Genomic DNA, 14,172 nt, shown 5'->3' on the forward strand with positions numbered 1-14,172 from the left:
GGAGCGAGGATAGCTAAATCCTATCGATCTGTTACTGATTGATTGTGTTAACTGAACAGCGAATATTGTGATTCTTCTTGCAAAGTCCAGCATTGGTAAGTAGACTTGTTTCCACATCCAGAAAGTGAGTTAACAAAACGGGTTACTGGAAATAGTTTTTCTCCATAAGTGAAGCAGTACACTTAATAGATGTTGGAAATGTTTAGACACATTTTGTAAACTTTGAAAGTTGGTGGGAGGGGCTGTGGCTGTGGTTACCGTTATTTTGACAACCCTGACACCTAGGAACAACTTCCGCATTGCATGTGATTACGGAAAGCTCACTATGGATATTTCAAACTGAAATCCAAGACAGCAGTAGAGCGCCATAAATGTTAAGGAGGACTCCAGACGCAGCCCCTCATCCCCTTTCCAATCATACAGGATTTCACTATTCGGAGTTTTTTTGGCCGATCAGTAATTGTACTGGAAACTGTAGCTAATGAAGCAAGACTGTGATAGATAGAAAAAAAATAATGACCTTTAAGTATCACGCTGCATTTTTACTTATTTAGCAGCAACTTTGTATCACAAACTCTATTGTGATTGGTCGACAACGACAAGCGCTGGAATTCAAAGAGATTAACGATGATTTAAAACGAAAGTGGAAGTGGATTCGTCTGGCCTCGGCATTTTCAAATTCCTCGGAGAGAGCTGAGTGATTGACAAACCAAAAGAAGGTCGCATGACGCACAATCTGGCCCCATCTACTTGGTAAAAAGCTCAAAATCTGTACTCATTCGTCGTACACAAATGAGGAAAAATACATAAACTACACTCTCCATTTACACCTGGCAATGACACCAATAAAATATTACATTAAAACATTAAAATACACGGCATGGGCTAGTTATCATATACACAGACCACCGAGACATCAATTCCTCCTCTTAAACTTACTAAAAATGACAACTTGCAAATACATCAGAAAAGAGGCACAATTTTCAAATTAAGGCATGAATGGAATAACGAATCTAATAAAAAGTGACAGAGAATACAGGAGTCGAACATAAGAAAGTCAAAATCTGGAAAGAATTAAAAGAATTACAGGTGGGACTATATAAGTAAAAATAAAATTAAGGCAGACTTTGACGCACACATTCATCATCAAATACATTCATATATTCGTTTTAAAATGAAATAAATATGATGGCTAAAATGCAAGAAACACAATGCATAATCTGGCGAGAATGCACAGGCTACAATCTAGGTCAATAAATTAAGAGGCATACTTTCTCCCGATTACCTGAGTGTACACACCATGTTGTGATCGCTCACCGAACAAAAAATCTACATACTCTCCGCTGACTTGAGCACCCACGATATGTATAACTTATGAAGTACATCCTACATCAATTGTACACCACAAAGCTGGACCAGTTAGAAGCTATGGTGTCCTGTAGGACAGCTGGCTAATGCGAAAGACATGCACAGTGTGAGACAGAAAGTGAACGAACAGCGAGCCGAAAACAATATCAAAACGTAATGTATGCAGACGATCTTCTCCGGGAAGTCGAAAGTTCTAGAACCCATGCGTGGTTTCTGAGTATGAAACTTGTAAAGTTAAAAAAAAAAAAAAAAAAAAGACCAACAACCTAAATCTTCCAGATGTGCTTTCTAAACTTGTGCATGCTAAACCGTTTGTACTTCTTCACAAAGTCAAGTTGCGCTTCGCGCATGGCTTTCAGGTAAACAGCATAAACTTACTCGCACAGCGGAACGAACACATCCGCTTCCTTCCACAAGTTCCTGGACTGCTTCAGGAAATTTGAGGAAGGGTGGCCGAATACGAACACTGGGGTAACTTGTTTTTAACCAAGGGTTTGTTTGACAGAGTCTGCAAACCATACGGTAGGGCCAACTTCAGGAAGAGCTATATCACCAAATTATTTTCGACTTTGCTGTTGACAAAATGTCATGAAAAGGGATAAATGGCTGAGAAACATTGAATACTGATTGGATGCCGTTAGAAAGGAGCAGTTTTTTCCCCATTAAAAAAACTGTTTTTGTACACATAAAAAAACTGTTTTTGTACAATGAACAATTGTAAAGCCTTGTCGACGAAGCAGCAAAAAAAAAAAAAAAAATATATATAAAATAAAAATAAAAAATAAATAAAAAATTGGGGGACAATATGTTGCACTTATTTTTTTAAATCAGCAGCTGCAGGCGACCAATGAGAATACAGTGGTAAGCCAAAGCTTGAATGCACGTCTTCACTTTTAGCGTCTTTCCGTTGTCACGAAGTGGCTCACAGGTCCCAGTCTACAGACAGTCGGTTCCCACTGCCCAGTAGAATCCCACTTCAATCTTCTCTGAATGAATCAAGGCTTTGTGCATCTCATCTCACCAGAAACTGATCGACTTCAGGCAGTCACAGACTAGCAGTATTTCCTCTCACTGACATCAGGTATGCCAGATGGTATACCTAGGGGGTGATGCTCAAATGTCAATCTATCCTTGCTTTGTTAATCGGCAACCTTATCCTTGCATTCAGTTTGACAACTATTCTCAAAGCAAGACTTTGCCCTGAAGATACAAAACTGGTGATCTAGTAGTAAATATTATTCGTGCACTATTTCTCAGAACGCCTTATATTAACTGTTATTAACTGTTTGGCGGAAATAAATTCGGTGGAAAGCATCACTGTGTTCGAAGGCTCTAACAGATGGTGACTATAAAATAAAGACAGTGAAATCAAACTTGTCACCTTTACTTTCTGTCTGTTAAAGTATTTTAACAGAAGGTTCATTGTAAGGGAAAAAAGAAACAGGGGCTTCTTCCTAAGATGTATTTTTACGCAAATCTGCATCGCTCGAAAGAGCTCAAGATATCAAAGATCATTGAAACAAGAAAATTGACAGCTGCCTACTTACACTAAACACGGTTAACATTTAGTTACATAGCCGTTATACATGTTAGTACGATCTGAAGACTCTACATTGCATAGTTAATTTATTTTAAATGTAATACAACACTCAACGACACATTTTCTACAAGATGGTTCATAGACTATACACATGGTTAGGAGAATGTAAAGATAGCATCCTTTTACCAGAGCTACCTAGACAACCAATCTCAAACAAATGTTTCTACAATTTGGTGCAGTTGTTCGAAAACGATAAAACAGCAGAATACTCATAATTATGCATTGAATTATTATGCATCTCAACACAGTCTTGAACACACGTTTCCGAAACAGGCTTCGGGTTAGGTGCATAAAAACGCTTGATGTGGCGGTTGTTATTGCATATCGAATGTGCCTTGTATAGCTACAGACAGGTGCATAAAAGATTCACCCTTATAAATTAATATCGATAAGTATCAATCAATAATAATTACTGTCAACAACAAATGCGTTGAGACCGTACCTTGAGATCATCTACATTTGTGTGAAAAGAAACAGGAGAAAAAAAATGCAAAATGCAGCTTAATCGTGTTACTGTGTAACTTTGTGTACAAGAGAACAAACGGAAACCTCCAAAGGAAATGCATGGACAAAACAAGATGAGAGATTGCACTGTAGATTACGAGAAGCTAATAATACTGTTGAGATTTTATTTTATCATACAGTTGGTCAAATGACCGTACGTATAACGGGATCCAACCCCTTTCCTTTGTGCTTGAATTTGGTATTTCTGTAGACTGGCATTTTGTATGTGCATGCCTGTTCTACAGGGTCATGCTAAATGCATCTCGTGTCATGTCAAAGTTTGTCTTGAGAGCGATAACTTGCTCAGGACCCGCGAGGCCAAATTTTAAGAAAGTGTAGGGCACACAAGGAAATCAAGGTTAATCTCTGAACAGGCTGGTGAAGTCAGAAGCTAATTCATAGTTTGGATTAAACACCTGTATTCACCACCAATTCGGAATCAGTTTCTTTCTCCATAAGCACACTCTAGATGGACTAAAACGAGAATGATTGCAAAGACGCCATGGCACATGCATCTACTAGAACCATATCAGAACCATTTCCACTACACTGCCTAGAGTCTGACAAGGACTAGCCATGAATCTCTACAAGTCATATGTTTTGTTTTTCGTTACTTATCATTTGTGAAGACGGTATGTGACTGAATACATCCGTTAAGGCTGTGTCTCCAAGTGAGATGCACGGGAGTCCAAGATCGAAGCATGTGCGACGTAAGGCAAGAGAATCAACACTTGTGCCACGAAGAAGCTACAGACAGTCGCTTTCAAGAGAAGCTATTCTTGCGGCCTGTGGTCACCAGACGCTGGAGGCCATTCTTGTGCCTATGACTGCGGTGCCGACGAGAGGAAAGCAGAGCCTCGGGAACAGGTCGAGCTGCCTTCGGGACGATTTGGCTCGGGTGCCGGAGCTTGTAGTGCTCTTTAAGGGCTGACTCTGTGTGGAAGGTCATGCCACAGCAGACAGGCTTGCGATGCATGGGCATGTCTTCGCGTCTAAAGCTGCCGCGAGATTCTGCTGCAGTCGTCACTGGCTCGCCGTCTTCTTCGATCTGCTCCTCCTCTACATCCTCTTCTGCCACGACGGCGTATTCTTCGCTGTTGTAGCCGTTGTTGTTGAGCTTCATTTTCTCGTTGCCGTCAAGGACCACCTGGCCGTCCACAGCCGTGTCACTCTTTTCTTCGCCAGCGCTTTCATCCGACATTTTGTCATCTGCTTCTTCCGTCCCCAGCCTGTTGTTGGCCGACGTCTCGCAAAGCGCTGCTTCTGGAGCAGGACTGTGGTAGTGGTGTTCACCCCATTGGGGAAGCTAGAGGACACGGCTACACCGGTGCTGGCTAAGTGAGCCGCTCCGTAGAGAGTGCTGAGAATGTCCTGACGCAGGGTGGGGTCAGCGGTGCTGTCCATGCTCGCATCGGCCCCAGACAACATCTTGCGGTGAAGGTTGAGGTTGGAGCTGTGGCGGTCGCGACTGCGTTTGGAGGGGAAAGCAGCCCTACACCCATCCACAGTGCACACGTGCATCAACTTGAGGTGAACGTTTTGGAAGTGGACCTTCACGGAGAACTGGTTTTGGAACAGCTTGCCACATAACGCGCACTTTCGGGGGTTTTCCTTGTCCACATACATCTCGCTACCTTCTTCGCTTCCCATTCCGCCTTCTAGCGTCTCGGAATCGCGTGAGGGATCAGAACCGTACGACTCTCCCTCATCACCGACGTCGTCGTCTCGCCGCAAAACGCTGTTGTGGTTGTGGTCGTTGTCATTTTCTCGCGTAACGTCGTCTGAAGCTGCTTTCTCGTCTTCGTCGTCAGCGTCACCGTTGATGACCAGTTCGTTTTCTGAATCGTCATCGTCTGCTTCTCTTAGTTCTTTGGACGCCAGAAGCAGTGAAGCGATCTGAGGGAAGTTGAGCGCCCCTTTACCTTTCTTATCGAGTGCTAGTGGCAGATTACTATTGGTCTTCTCCTGGTCCGCAGCAGCTGTTTCATTCATTTCATTATGCTCACTATCGCCACAGTTGGCCTCGGCGATAAGATTGGATTCAACCTGCTTCTCTCCCTCCCCTTTGCTGCTACGGTGGGTTCTGGTTCGAGTCCTTCCAGCAGCAGCAGCGGCGGTCTTGATGCCTGGCTCCTTGTCATCAGAATTGTCATCGCTTAGCACCAGAGGTTCCTCCTTCTGGGCACACCGTGTGGGAGCATTGCTCTTGCGCCTGTTGCCACCTCTTTGAGCTCCGCCATCCAATCTTCCTGTGTCATCGTCTGCGGCAACGTCTAGTTCCGCCTCTAGGCAACCGTTGTTGTCGACACTCTTCGGCGACGCGTCTTCCTTTGGTATCACCATCTCCTCCTCGTCCTTTCGTGGCTCAAGCTTAAAATTTTGCAGTACCTCCATGCTCACTATTCTCGCGCCGACTGTGGAGCTGCTGAGGTCAGTGGGCGTCTCCTGGCTCTCCATCTTGATTCGCTTTTCTGGAGGTGCAATGAAGGGAAACTGTGCACCTAGTTCCATGAAGTAGGCAGAATCCGGACGCAACAAGCCGCTGACCTCTAGCGATGTAGCCGAACGGTGAGCTGCAGCGACAACCAGTGTGGGAGCTACAACCATGGCGGGAGAGGTAGCAAGAGGGGCACTCAGCGAACTGTCAGAGGGGTTTTCGTCGCTCAGGACACCACCATCAGGAATGTCCTTCCGTTTCTGAGGCATGTGCAGTTTGGGGTTAGGGTTGGCGCTGTGGCGGTTCCGCGAGCGGCGGGAACTGAACATCATATTGCAGCCCTCCACTGTGCACTTGTGCATTTCTTTCAGGTGCACGGCGCTGTAGTGGATCTTGAGAGCGCCTTTGTCGCAGAACGTCTTATTGCAGGCCGTGCACAGAACTCTTTTCTTACCGTTTGGCCCAACCAGCGTGCTTCCGAAGCTGGCGGAAGGAATCCACTGGCGCTTGATGGGATTTGTGGATTTGCGCAGGTGACGGGCCGCGGCCTTTCGTTCTAGGTCCTGCGGCGAGTCCGGGTCCTCCCGAGTAGAATAGTCGATGGCACCCATGGACTGGTCATCGTCCGAGTCCCCTGAGTACCCAGCCGTGCTTAGGTCGCCATCTTGGGTCACGATCTTATGAGGAGTCACAGACGGCGAAGGCGCCGAGTGCACTGACGAGGGCGTGGTACTCAGGTTCCGGGGACTGTCAGATATGGGCGAGCGACGTGCGGCACTTGCGCTGCTTGCCGCTGCCGCCACTACTGCTGCAGCTGCCGTGACGGCTGATGACGGTACCGAGGAGGCCGGCAATGCGGCTGGCACTTTGTCCGTGGAGTTTGGGCTGTTGGCGGGACTGGCGTTGTTGTGGTCGCGGCGGAAGTCGTAAGGCTGCAGGTTCTGTAGGCGGCTCATTGGAGGGGTGACCAGTGGGGTGGAGGTCGCTGCAGGACTCGTGGTCAGGCTGAGCGGCCGCGCACCGCTATCACGTGACGGCGAATATGACGTCTGCGTGATGATTGGTGACGTCAAAATGTGCGCACTCGGCGGGGAGATAAAGGGCAGACGACCGCCAAACATCTGGCGCGGCTCCAGTTTCATGAAGCTTTGCATGGTCAAGTTGCTTCGCTCGATGAACTTCTTGATCTCCGACTCAGCTCTGGTGGCCTGCTTGCTGTAAGCATCCTGTTTGTCCCTGGTCTCCTGCAGGATAATCTCCTGAGCTATGGCCTTCGTCTCGCCGAACCGGAGAAACTGCTGAAGGATGACCTGCTCCTCCTCGCGGGTGGCCAGTGACCACTTGTCCAAAACTCTCCCTGCACTGTCCTGCAAAAGGGAAATAAAAAAGATGCAGTTAACCAGCCGCAATTGTTTTTGCATACAAGCAATTCGTAAATACTTTACTTGTTTATTTCTGATATTTATATGAAGTACCCGAAGACAAATGAACATTATTTGGATCTCCATCAGAAAAGTATGTTTAATGTCATAGCAGACTTTTTCATGGAGCATGACACGCCAATCTCAGTCATCTCTAGCGAGGAGCTCATACTAAAATTAAACGTATTGAATGTCAGGTCTGTAGCGTTTAAAACATTTTCGAACGTTATTATTTTGATGGTGTAGTGACATGCATCCTGATCGGTCGACTGTCGGTGTGGTGCGCGCACACGTACGCACGAACCTCCCCGCCAAACAGAGTCAGATACAGATGAAGAGAAAAAAATAATGAGGAACAAAAGAAAAACTAAAACCACGGGAGAAAGCACAGATGCATCCCATAATATTCTTTGTTACGTTATCAGAAACCCACTTACGTTTAAAAAATCTGTTATCTGAAATGTTTATTCATTACTGTATTCGTGACGCTGTATCTTCTATCTCAGAAAGGTCACGCACAAGCCGCGCAGGCGAGGCGGTGAACTTGCGCGCGCCGAAATTCGAAATCGCAGACCAATACACGCAATTTCTTGAGATAATTTCCTATTTGTTGTGTGTATGCAAGTGTAAAAGCATCTTTGTCTCCCATAAAGATTGCGCGCGCACTGTCATGAGGGAAAGAAAACAGTAGAAAGAAGCCTGGAAGCGCCCTACACACTGGGCTTGTTCTTGCACGCCCGTCTCACATCCCATGCATGAGATGCTCCCTTCTGCGGCGCCACTGTTCCCCTGTTTTATGAATGAACAGAGGTGTGGAGAGATGTCTTGTCTCTTACTGCTGTAACAAGGCTTGCACTGTAATACGCCACCTGACCAGCCGTCCTATTCTACTAATGAAGAATCTGATATACTCTTTTAAGTCTTGCTTGTCGCCGAGTAAGGATTGGCACCCCCCAGAGGCAGTGCATATTCTGTTTCTGACCGAAAGTTCACAACAGCAACAAAAATAGACTTGTCGTGATTGTGTCGAATCTAGCAGTAATACACAAAGATATTACATTCTCTTTCTTTCCCTCGCCAAAGGTGGTGGAGACGAGAACAGTGCATCTGAGGCTGTCTACAAGGAGCGGGTGTTCTGTTGCACCATCGTTTATAACATGAGCTCTGTTCGACGGCCTCGAGTCGTCAGCCCACAGCGTGAATGACTCTTCTGTCCTCTTTCCTTCATCTCTGAGCGTCGCCCCTCAGGTGGCGGATACTCGATGCCCTCCCCTTGCCAGTCAGAGTTATCTGCTCGCCGCGCAAATCGCTCCTGGCTCCCAGAAAGGCGTCCTTGTGTCGCAGCCAAATCTTCAGCCAACACATACGTGGAGCCTAGCGACACCAGACCCGACGTGGGCACGCTGCAGGAGCAGCTGACCTTGAACTTTCACCCTCGCTGTGGTCCCTCGGAAAGCCATTAAGAAAACAGCGCCCCTTATCTCTGCCTTCGACCTTTCTTGACCTCATCCTCTTCCCCCTCCATCCTTCACTTACTGTCGTTCTTGGAACAGAAAGTAATCAGGGCCTTTGGCACCAGTATTCTAGAAACATCGTAACTCACCTTTCAACAGGACACTGTCTTTCTGTATATTTAAAAAAAGCAAAGATCTACCTTGCTGATGTTATTTACGTGTGTTGAGAAAAGAAAAACTTTGTCATTATAACGATTATTTTTTTTTTACGAAAAAAGGGTTGTGAAATAGTTGCTGGTTACCGAGGGAGGTAACTCCAGGTTCCACAGGCGTACTGAGTTGGCGACGACATACAATGCTGCAAGTTGTCGCCCGTGTCATGTGTAAGAAACTGCTGCCAGTGTACGTCAGAACCCCGCTCCCTACCCTTATCAGCGACAGGACTATTATCGCTCTCTCGCCAGCAACAGCCAGCTCCATTTTGTCGTTGCACCGTGGCGACCCAGCTGCACAGCTCGCGCGCAACAGGAGAGCGCCTGTGTCCCGGGATCCCCGTTGACATGTTGATGGCAGTGTCAGGTCTGGCACCAACTCCTTCTCCAAGCCATATGACCCTCCTAACACCTCGCACCCGCCGTTCTTTTAGACAAAGGCTTTCTGCAATGTGTCCTCTACCTTCTCTTCCCACTTCCCGTGTCCCCTCGCAAAGCCCTCCCGTTTCCCGCTCCCTTCTGCTACTAACCCTCGATTCTTCCCCCTCCCTCACTTTTACCCACGCCCTTTGCTGCTTGAAACCAGACACCACGCCAAGACCAAGGAAGGGGGACGGTGAAGTCGACGGGTGGGGAGGTGCAGGAAGGAGACGGCGAGGAACGAACCATGCAACCAGCGGGACAGTAGAGGCCTGTCCTGCTTCCACAGATGGCTTCTGTTCAGCCTGCTCGGATGGTGACAGCCCGGAAGTGAGCCCCTCGGGTGAGTGGGAGGAGTAGAAGCAGTAAGACGGCAGTGACCCCCTCTCGCCCCCACTTATCGCTCTATCTGCTGGGCTGTCTTTTACCGTGAACTGCCCTTTCTGTGCCACGCAGTCTGATTTTGCCTGCGTGTTCTAGCACCCGCCATCTATCATGCATGGGCCGCCATACGCTTAGTTTAAAGTTAGGGACCCAGTCCTTCTTTGTCCTGCCTTAATTTCTGAGCATGCGTCAAGCTCGGCAACAGGTTCTACCCGTCATACATCAACACCCCGCACAGAGTTCGAGACCTGACCTCTGATGTCATTAGCTGACGAAAGTGACAGGTAAAATGTTGGTATCTTCCGAGTCTTACTGCAAGCGACAGAGGAAGAAAAAGTCTGAGAAACAGAATACACAGAATCAATCTCCTTATAAGCAGCATTATCTCCTTTTTGTGCAGTTCTGACGCAGAAATGCGAGAAAAGTGTTTCCAACATTGCTCCAAACTTAGATACTTATCACTTCAGCGATTCTGCAGTCGATTAAGATGAAAGAAAATGAAAATTGATCATCTAATTAAACTATATATACATTTATTCATCTCATCTACTCCGGATCCGGTTTGCAGCTTGTCATTTGCTAAGGGCCAGGTGGACTTGGCACTTGCGTGAAAGATACGAGGGCGTAATAATTGATAGCTTAACCTGGGAGCTCGCAGTTTTTCAAAGGTGTGATGAAAGTGATTCTAACCGTCCATGCCTTCTCTTATCCGTAAAAGGTATCTAGCTTACATCTCCTTCTCACCACCCCCGTTTAAGCTGAGAGGCAGAGGGTGTGAAAGGTGAAATCATTTCAGTAAACTGAAGCTGGCTGATGCTTTTTTTTTAAATGTCAGAAGTCACGTGGATAGGAATGTCGCAAAAGAGTGATGTTTGGTAAGCAACTATTGACGAAGGCTCAGCTATCTAAAGTTATGGACCGTCTGGTGCAGTGTAGAAGAAAATGTATTAGGAAATCTATTGAGTGTTTAGCTAATCTGCTTCTTCCAAAGCAAGGACCGGGAGCAGAGGCATTCAGTCAGAGTTGGGAGGGACAGAAGTTGACGACCAGCCTCCCAGCCGCACTAGCGGCCAGCGGACATGTCAGTGTGCTAGTCACGCTTCCGCCTACAGCCGTGATATGGTCCTGCTGAAAGTCTGCTATGAATGATGGCACTTGCTGGGTGCGGGGTGGACGGGGTAAGGGAGGGAAAAGAAAGGGCGCTGGCCCTCTCCTTCAATGGAATAGTTTGTCCCGGAGAACCCGACACACGACTCCGGTTCTCAACATCTGTTGGCGTGCGGCTGTCAAGGGGCGAGCGAGGAATGGTGGTGTGCCAGGAACCAGTCAGTGCGTGCCCGCTCTCAAGGCCAGCAGCCGCCTGGACTCGGTCATCAAGCCTGGCAGCGACGCACTGCCAAATGAGTGAGCAGTGTTTACTTTCCTGCTATTAGTTGTTGCCACTACACGATGTATCAAAGAGCATCATCTGGCAGCGATCAGTGACTGTATGTCCCCCTTCACCCTAGCACACACACACAGACACACACAGCGCTACCGAGGCAGTGAATCTTGAACAGGACGCAGGGAAGCATCAAATTTTAAATCTTCATCGCTCGCTACCACACAAGCAGGCGAAAAAAACTTACAGGTAAGACAGCGGAAGCAAATGGCTGTGACTGCCTTTAAACCTGTCTGCTGGCTTCTGGCCAACAGTCAGGTGGACTAACAATTATTTGCAGATGACGAGTCCGCGAGACCACCTGAACTCAGTTGAAATTGTGCGTACACCTTTTGAAGAACAGTGATCATTCAAAGAAAATATACACACACGAACACACGCACAAAGAAATGGATGAGACCAGCTGTTTGCTGACCACGTGTATGTGAAGAAAGTAAAAATAATGTGTGGGAAAGTGATGGCAAAAGCCATGAAGATGATGTAAGATAAATGAAGTGATGAAAAACAAGTCGCTTTGAACGAGAAGGTAGTAAACGGGTGTGGGAGGGAGGAAGGGAGGAGGGTAAAGGGAATGCAGGCGTAGTTTCGATGAGTAGTTCGTCGCACGGCAGGAGAAGTTAAGGTGCGCCGGTCGGTATGCCGCCTACGGGGCCACAAGATGTGCCACACTACCTCTGCGTCAGGGACCGTCTTGGCCTTATTATCGGAGCTCAAGCACTGGCGTTTTTAATGGCACTTTCGCGGCAGTCGCGACTCCAGGATGCCGTGTACAGGACGACTGTTGTTCGAAAGACTGGGAAGAAGGTTGGCGCGAGCATCAGAGGACTGTGCGCACACGGCCCCTGCTCGCCCTACATCACCGATAGGCAGATGAGCCCTGCCGCCGGGACCGCCAGTAAGACAAGACAACGCACAGCCACACGGGTGAGAAGAGGGGTAGGTGGGTACTAGGGGATGGGGTAGAGGATGAGAGGAGACAACAAAAAAAAAAAAAAACTTTAAACTTAAGCAAAGACGGAACACCACGAGTGGAAGGGAGGAGTAATGGAAAGGAGGCATCTGTCAGGGTCCAGGCCAGGTGGAGAAAGACAGCGAGGCTGCCGACATCATGCCGCGTGTTAAGTTCCTGCACGCCTCTATCTCTCTCACATACACACACATGTACCAACACAAAGTTCTCTTATGCGCGTGCACACACACACAAAGAGAAAGCGAGGGAAAAGAGATCACATCACAGGTAAAGATGTGGTTGCCACGCTTTACCTAGCATCATCATCATCACCTGGATGGTCTGGCACCACTGGGTCTGTGTCGCGGTTTTGTGTTTGTTGTCTGCTGCCAGCACGCTCAGACAGCAGCAGCACCAACCTCAAGACCCGCTCACTCTCACCTTCACAGCCCTTCACTCCTTTACCCTGTTTACCTGGCCCACCGCTTTTCTGCGTCCTAGAGCGGAGCCAGAAAATTAGATCGCCAGCCACCTCGAACCTTTACCTCCCACATCCTCCCCACTCCCCAGCAAGTCACATAGTAGACAACAAATAGTGACCCGCCAGCGGGCACCCCTCGAAGGTGCACCACACACACATCCGTTCACACACAAGTTGAGTGTTCACATATCACAATAACTGGGATTGGTTTGACGGGACCCGCGGTATTTGGCTGGCAGGACTGTCGTTGTTACTAGAGCTGAAGGATTGAAGCAGTGTGCAAAACCTAGGTGAGCACACACTTATCTCGGTGCTGAAGTCATCCGACAAAACATGGAATCCGTTTTTTACAGTCTGAGTAACGGCTCCGCAGATGACTGGGCACTGCTGTAGGTAAACAATACGTAATAGGTGATGTCACAGAATGATGTCACCAGAGAAAGTGCAAACAACATCAGCGTTCCGCAGATAAGGACCAGAGCGTTGCGATTCTTGAATGCTGTGAATAAAAGGCTTAAAATAGGAACTATCAGATACAAGCTTGCAGATGAATGACAAAAACAACTGCGGGGTGTGCCAGGGGTTGAGGGTTTGGTGGGGGGAGCGGTAGAAGACGGATGCCGGGCATATGTCAGAAGCGCGGTACACAAGACAGGCAAAAGACTCTGTACCGAGGTCTTGAAGATGTGTGTTAAGACACAAGAAGGGTGGGTGATAAAAGGTGAGAGTTTCTATCTGATTCAAAGTCTCGACATGTGCCGCAGGATTCATGAAGCGAGAAGCGGGTGCAGGGAGAGTACAAGAACAGACAGAATCAGCACGACACCATATCAGCATTTCCCCCCCAAAAGTCCGATAAGGAAGTGATTTCAAAGAGGAGGAAAAAAAAATTAGAACCACACCACTTGCCACATTCCACGGCACCGACTGGCATAGCCTGACAGACGACTAGATGTCAACAAAATTTTACAAAATAAATTTACAATCTGCCTGGCAGGTAATTCAAGAGGTGGTGAGGAGTTTTTTAAGTTAAAAAGGCAAATTGACTTCATCATGGCAACGTCTGCTGCCGTGTCTGCATCACCTTCAACAAAAATTCTGTGACGTCATTGGTGAGCGTTCATCATCTCGTCCAGCTCTCCTCCGGTGTTCTGACACACCGAGAGCCCTCGTGTGTACAAGTCGTCAGAGCGAGCCTCCAAGAACTTGCTGTAAGTAGTGGCCTAGGATGTCGTGCACTAACCCCCTCCCTCTCTCCCACCCGCTTTACTTGCGTTCTCACAGCCCTTCCCCTCCTCTCCACCCCCTCACCCCCTTTGGCGTATCTGAACTCCCGCGCGTGGCTTCTTGGGTTACGCAGTAAGGAGGTGAGACAGACGCACACACGCTCCTACAGCTGTTGACTGCGGCGTGCCCGACCTTTTATCGTGCTGCCAGACGACGCACCCCGCCAGATTTCCCGCTCTGCGTCACCGTGGACAAAGATACCAAGGCAGGGCCC

General features: G+C 47.8%; 1 protein-coding gene across 2 annotated transcripts in view; it reads right to left on the reverse strand.

Annotated features, from left to right (window-relative positions):
* Positions 1-3,960: 3,960 nt before the first annotated feature.
* The window catches only part of LOC112554584 (zinc finger protein basonuclin-2-like), a 35,532-nt gene continuing 25,320 nt past the window's right edge, over positions 3,961-14,172 (reverse strand). For both annotated transcript variants that reach the window (XM_025222427.1, XM_025222428.1), the window contains exon 5: positions 3,961-7,276. In XM_025222427.1, the coding sequence (XP_025078212.1) occupies positions 4,592-7,276 (2,685 nt within the window). In that variant the 3' untranslated portion in view covers positions 3,961-4,591. The remainder of the gene's footprint in view (positions 7,277-14,172) is intronic.

This window comes from Pomacea canaliculata, linkage group LG13 (genome assembly GCF_003073045.1).
Source record: "Pomacea canaliculata isolate SZHN2017 linkage group LG13, ASM307304v1, whole genome shotgun sequence".
NCBI classification, from domain to species: Eukaryota; Metazoa; Mollusca; class Gastropoda; order Architaenioglossa; family Ampullariidae; genus Pomacea; species Pomacea canaliculata.